Consider the following 6693-nt stretch of genomic DNA (forward strand, 5'->3'; position numbering starts at 1 on the left):
AAAGAACCCTTAATAACCACTAAACCCTATATACTTCATCGAATGCGACTTGTATCCCCCAGGGCTCACTTGGTCTACCGGTACTTCTTTTTTTATTCTGCAAAAAGTTGTCGATCTATGCTGTGAGCTTTTAGATCGGCTAGTTTTATTTCTGCCTAAAGTTCGCCTATTAAGACAAGCCCAAAAATTGGTATGCAAGGGTTTAACCAAATATGGTTGAGCGGTGTCCCTCAGGGCACTATACTTTCGCTCTTTAAATATATTCGCTAAAAATAGAAGATCTACAAGCTTGTAGATCTGCTATTTTCTGCAAAAGGTTTTCCTAAATTCTTCATAATATGGATCCTGGGGTTTAAGTGTTGAGGTGCACCATCCATCACATTTTGTGTTATTCCGCGCTGGAAGAGACGCCTAAGGGAAATTCCCACTTGGCCGGGGGAGATATTAGCCACTCTGCTACTATATACAATAAATGTGAACTATGTAGCTCAATTATATGTTTGCAATAGACCTTATTCACAGCAGTAATGTTACCTCCATCATAGGAGTTAGGTGTTATTAATGATGCTAATTAAGTCTTTGTTCTATTTAGTGCAGCAGAGACTTTTTAGTGAGGCAACATCTATGGCCAACATGCACAACAATAGCAACACATCCTGACTCTCTTTGACCTCAATGGAACACAACATAAATCCTTAGTGTATCATGAGTAATACCTGTGAAGTAGTAACATTACACAAATACTTGCATTAATAATAAAAAAGGTCTGTATGTGTTCCATTGGGACGTTGTGTGTGATTTATTACACACATTACAACATTGCAATGTTGCAAATGCACCCACAACTTCAGTTTATCTAATTCAGTGGTTCTCAACCTGTGGGTCGGGACCCCCAAGGGGGTTCCCAAATGATTTGGGAACAGGTGTTTTAGGATTTAGAAGGCGTTTTTTTTTTAAAAGAATCGGCCTCAGGTCTAAATGGGTTAATATGACACATTGTTTTCTCACTCAACAGTAAACAAACCAATATTCTAAAGTGACCATTTAAATCATTTTAAGAAATGTTTAATACCTCTAAAAAAAATAGACCTCTACTGCATCAAAAGTAATCAAAAACTATAGGCTACTATAAAGAATGTACAGAACATTGAACAAGAACATTGGCCAAAATGTATTTGACATGGTTGCCTATGTGTTTTTAAGAAATCGTTTTTTAATTAGTTATTTATATTTTATTTTTGAGGGGCCCTCCTATACACAGGTTTGTCTTGTCTAGACAAACATTAAAAAGCATTTAATGCCATTAATATTATCCTACTTACACTCTGGTAGTCCCCCGGACGTTCTATAGTGGGAGACAAACAGGTGCAACATCCAAATGATTCCCTTTGGAAACGTTTAAAGTACAACAGCGCCATCTTTTGGAAATTGTTATTGTTATTTGGATAATTCGACACAAATTGTGTGAACAATTTGGTCTTTACCTTAATTTACCTTGTCTTTAGGCTATTTTGTTTTTGACCAGGTCATTATTAGTAAACACAACCGCAAGCGCAAATTTAGGTAGGTCTCTGACGGTTGCTCACCCTGGAAATGGCGAGGAAGTCATTTCTGTGTTCCCAAATCCCAAGTCTCAAGTTTGGTGAAACGTCTTGTGAGATGTTGTCGGACGTCCTCGTAGTTGTTAACAAGCAAAACAAAGATAGCCTCAGCAGCTTGTTAAAATGTAACGGTGCTTTTAAAGACAACGCGAAGATGATTGGTGAGTAACATTATGATTGAGGGCGAATTTAATGTCCTTACTTCTTGAAGTTATTGTGGCAGCCGCATGCCATGCCACAAGACAGTTAGTTAGGTTTGCTATTTTCAGAAATGTTCGACCCCCTCATTCTGGGGACTGCCCTAAAGCCTTAGCTAATGTATAGAGTAGGCCTGAAAAATCACTGTGGCTTGAATTTATATGCTAACTTCTAAAGAGACAAGTGATTCTCAACCTTTATCATTTCACGGAGGACCCCGAGTTTGTACGGAACTATAGGCCACAGACAGCACAGAGCCTACGACACTAAGCTTTAATTACACTACCATTTTCTTCTCCTCGGTTATTTTAACTCAGAGTGTACTAATGGAACAAATTGGTGTCAATTTGATGCCATTGGTTTCATTTGGTTCCAGTGTACAAATGGAACCAAACTGGCCCCCGTAAAATCTGAATCCCCCCCCCCCCCCCTTTTTCCCTCACTGTATATGTTTATTTTCCCTTTTTACCTCCATTATGATGAATTCCTGTTCTGTTCTTTGTCTATATAGAAGTGTCTATTTGTACGTCTCTAAATGTTTTGATGAATTGAACATGGTGGACCCTCTTGTAAACAAGTGTAATGCTTAATTGGGTCGTCCACTCACAGTTAACAGCCTTTGTATTGAGTTTGTGCTTGAAATGTACTGTAATTCTGCAAACTGTTAATAAATATTTCAATCAATCAATCAATCCTCCTGAGTTACATACCCAGAGTTCCCCCATAAGGGCCCATTTATGGTTCCTATTTTAGCCGGGGCACCTTTGGCGATTGTAAAAATTAAATGGTATAGTATAGGTATGGAAGTACATCATTTACACACGTGGAGTTGTGGACTGAACTGGCTTTTATAAACAAGATGATTTGAAGAAAAGAGAACTTTAGGAATCTTGAAACTCGGCATGAAATTACATGACTCACACCATAATATTATGAATACAATGCAGTTATCTACTTGGCTACTGTATGGTCACCTGATTCTCTTCCCCACTGTGCCTCCCAGAATGCATCTTCCTGATGACGGAGCAGTTGAAACTTGATCCCATGGCTGGATACCATGCCATTGAAATACTTGAAAGGTAAGGTGAAAAATGATCAATAATGCAGCTTCTATTCTATCATACTATTTGCCTTTATCCATACACTGTCCCTCCAGGTTCATGATCAAGCATCTTGACAATTTGTTCACTACTCTGAGAGCTCAAGGAGCTGCTGCAGATCAGCCAATAAACCACGAGGATGTTGTTTTTGAAAAGCTGAGGAACGAATACACACTGATTGTCTTCTCTTGTGTACAGATTGCAAGTAAACTGTCTTTGCACACTAATGTAAGTTATTGTGACACGTCCCACAATTCACCAACTTTCAAAGTCTTGTACATCTTTACCAGGCTTCGAGTTCTAAAATAGAAATTTCTCTTTGTCAAGATTATTGACCTCAATATTGGGGTGAGGTTTCTTCACTCGATGGGCCAATCAGTCTCCAAGCAAGCCCTTCTGGAGTCAGAATTAATGATCTTGAAAACACTTGAATTCAATCTAAATGTCCCAAGTGCTCTGACATCTGTGGAAACTCTTTTGGAGGTGCTTGGTAAGCTATCACGTCTTGACACAATTTAGCCTACACAAAGTAACAGGATGTGTCAATTTGTCTCATTGACATTGTGTACTTAGGGAGATGTGACTAATTGTCTTATACGATGATAAGCCAAACTAGGTGCACCCAGCAAACCTCAAAAGCTCTGTCAGGAGGCATAAAATAATAATAATAACAGTGACGTATGTTCTATCTACAGCCATGAAAGAGTGTGCATCGTATCTGTTGTCTTGCTCCCTCTCCTGCTACAATTCTAATGATATTTCAGGCATTTAGTAGACGCTCATAATCAGAGTGACTTACAAGAGTCAGCCAGACCGGAATAAGCTGAGTTAGCATTAACTCTTTCACTCTGCTTTGCTGCATGAGTGTTGGCACTGTAAACTCTGTAAAAGTGTGTAAAGACTCACCTTAAGACAGTCTGAGTTTAATGTGCAATTTTGGGGGTTTGTGTTCACAATTTGATAATTGCTCTGCAATCATTAATTTGTTTTTTAAATGACAGTTGTCATTGACCGATTAGAATAATATTCAAGAATTAATGTCCTTGGTCTGTTGGCAGCGTGTACAATAAATATGACATTACTATCTGATAAGGAAAAACGTGTACTTTCATAGGACACAATGAGTCATCGATCCCTGTTGAGCGTCTACATCCACTGTGCTGCCATGTTCTCAAGTTCACTTGCCTAGAGAAGACTGCCATCTATAACTCCCTGCTAATGGCCACCACTGAGTGCCTCAATCCATCTAGAGAGCAGAGGTAATACCCTTTTATATTTATGAATGGTTGCATGCTGCAAAGTTTGGCCGATTTGGGGGGGCATAAGCTTAATTTAAACTCCATCACATTTTCCAGTTTTTCATGTGTCTATGAGGTGACAGTACTTCATTAGACACCCTGGAGTCGTTTTTATGTGCAATGGTGTATTAACTTTGTATTTAGGGTTTCTTCCTGGAGGCTGAACCCTTAACAGTCAAACGGGCCAATGAAATAAACCGTAATATAGTGACATCAGCCCCTCCCCTAACCCCTCCCCCTTTATCATACAACTACAGCTGTGGGTGCGGCTTCAGTTCAGGTGGAATGGATCACCACCCATCACCACCCACCAGGCAAACCAGGCATACTTAATGAACTGGTGGGCGTGCCCACATAAAAACAACATTTTAACAAATACTGTACACTTTTTTGAAAAAATTATACCTCCTTATATAACAATATGACCTGATGATCATGTTTTAGGGTGGAAAAAAATCACGGCACTCCATCTTTAAGGGGTCCTCGAGCACAACATACAAACAGCAATAACAATAAATTAAACAATCGAATACCGTGTAACAGTGAACGCAGTGTGTACTACTACTACAGTATATCTATATTACAGACACATTGTCTTCCTATAGTATTAGAATGATTTATATGCTGTATATGTATTTCTTTTAAACAGAGAGAAATTTGTACCTGTGACTAAAGACTGTATGCTTCTCAGTGTTGGCGTGATCGCAGTGGCTACATACATCCTCAACATCAGCAAATGGGAACAGGTGAAACATTCAGTATAACCATTTACATGAATTAACTGATTTAGTTTTTTTTCTTCTAAAATACACCCCTCAGAAACGTAACTTTGTTATTGTTGATTAGTCAACTTTACAACAAGGTATAACTTGCAAGGATTGTGCAATTGTGGAATGAGCATTGCAAAACAGCTAAGTGTGTGGGTAGTGCCGCAAAATCCTCCAATATGCTTCTGTTGGTAATCACTCTCGTTGTGAGCGACCTGCAGGTGTGTTTATCTTCAAATCTGATAGGTGGATTACCATGACTCTTAATGAGTGCATTCATGCTCGATGTACCCCTACCATTTCAATGACCCTCTGACCTTACATCTAAACTCAGCACAAAAAGTTCGGAAACTTAACTTAACTGGTCGGTTATTTCTCCCCTTTAATAATACCAATTGGTATTGTATTTTATATAGTTTTTACAACGAGGTATAGCTTGTAAGGATCGGGCATTCCTGGCATGAGCATCACCGGTACTAAATGTGGGTAGCGCCTTCAAAAAATTGCAAATGGTTGGTATTCACCCTTGTTTTGAGTTTATTATTGATTGCACTCTCCCACAGTGATAAAGAAAGGCACGGCATATGTTGGCCATTTTGACACTTCATTAATTTTATAGTAAGTTTTATAGGGAACTCGGTATCATCTGGAAGATCAATACGCAGCCACAACATCTTGGTATGGTAGGGGCAGTATCTGCAGGCAAGACAGAACTTGTCATGATTGAAGGCAATCTGTGTCTGTGGACAAATGCATATTAATTGGGGGTCCTTGACTTTAAACATTAGGAAGCAAGGCCAAATAAGCAACTACATTTTTCAGAAAACAAGCCCAATGTTGCTTATAATAAGCAGACATGGCGACTCTGCACGGCACCTACTCTTTCTTTTCATGCATGACAGGTGGTGGAAGAACTGAGCTACATCACTGGGATTTCCCAGCAGAGCATCACTGATTTCACTCATGTGACAGTGATGCACATCACAAAAACAAGTACTCCTGTCACTTCAGCTTGAGTCACCTTTCATCCACTGGAAATACTGTATATTTGTGCTGATTTGGCCAAATTGAACTTTATAGATTTTTTTTTCATGGGCACTGGTTATGTGCAACTAAGTGAGAGATGATTGCCATTGGAAAGGCAGGTAGGTATTCATTGAAATACCTTTATTAATTCATTAATAGTAATTAATTTATGTTTAAATGGTGCCAGAAAAGCAAACCACCTTTTTCCCCCCAAGGAGGACAGCTGAGTTCTAAAACAGCTTGTATTTGATTGATTTGATTTTATCTATATTCTAAATGACACTTAATCACATTTGTTGTGTTCGCAGTAGATTTTACAAATCTATTTGTTATATTTGTAAATAAAAAATAAACATGTTTATCTGTGTGTATAGTTTATCCAGAAAATCTTCACAGAAGCAGCTCAGAAAGTAGCCCAGTCCCAGTGCATGCATCCGTATATTACCAGCATGATAAGAGAAGGGCGAGGTGAACCATCTCAAAAGTAAAAGTAATATGAAGTCGGTATTGGCTGTTGTGATGTGGAGCTATTTGTTTAATGCAAGATTATATTACAATTACAATCTAGGCATTTAGCAGACACTTTTATCCAGAACGACTTACAACAAGGTAATCATGCATAGAATGCAGAGAAACAGTTTACATTGTGAAGTACATCTTGATGAAATTATCAAGATGTACTTCACAATGTTAATGTTTTTTT

General features: G+C 38.5%; 1 protein-coding gene across 1 annotated transcript; it reads left to right on the forward strand.

The window, feature by feature from the left end:
• Positions 1 to 1384: 1384 nt before the first annotated feature.
• On the forward strand, positions 1385 to 6331 carry cntd1 (cyclin N-terminal domain containing 1). The gene is made up of 7 exons (XM_079530071.1): positions 1385 to 1762; positions 2803 to 2878; positions 2956 to 3127; positions 3227 to 3389; positions 4014 to 4158; positions 4847 to 4943; positions 5867 to 6331. Exons 1-7 carry the CDS (start codon positions 1594 to 1596, stop codon positions 5978 to 5980), a joined length of 936 nt encoding a protein of 311 aa, XP_079386197.1. The 5' UTR covers positions 1385 to 1593; the 3' UTR covers positions 5981 to 6331.
• Positions 6332 to 6693: the final 362 nt, after the last annotated feature.

The sequence above is a fragment of the Electrona antarctica genome (assembly GCF_951216825.1).
Source record: "Electrona antarctica genome assembly, chromosome: 2".
NCBI lineage: Eukaryota > Metazoa > Chordata > Actinopteri > Myctophiformes > Myctophidae > Electrona > Electrona antarctica.

Coding starts and splice junctions, on each gene's coding strand:
- cntd1 (XM_079530071.1), top strand. CDS start 1,594: ATGGCGAGGAAGTCATTTCTGTGTTCCCAAATCCCAAGTCTCAAGTTT. Junction 1,763..2,802: donor AGACAACGCGAAGATGATTG/GTGAGTAACATT, acceptor TGTGCCTCCCAG/AATGCATCTTCCTGATGACG. Junction 2,879..2,955: donor GCCATTGAAATACTTGAAAG/GTAAGGTGAAAA, acceptor CTGTCCCTCCAG/GTTCATGATCAAGCATCTTG.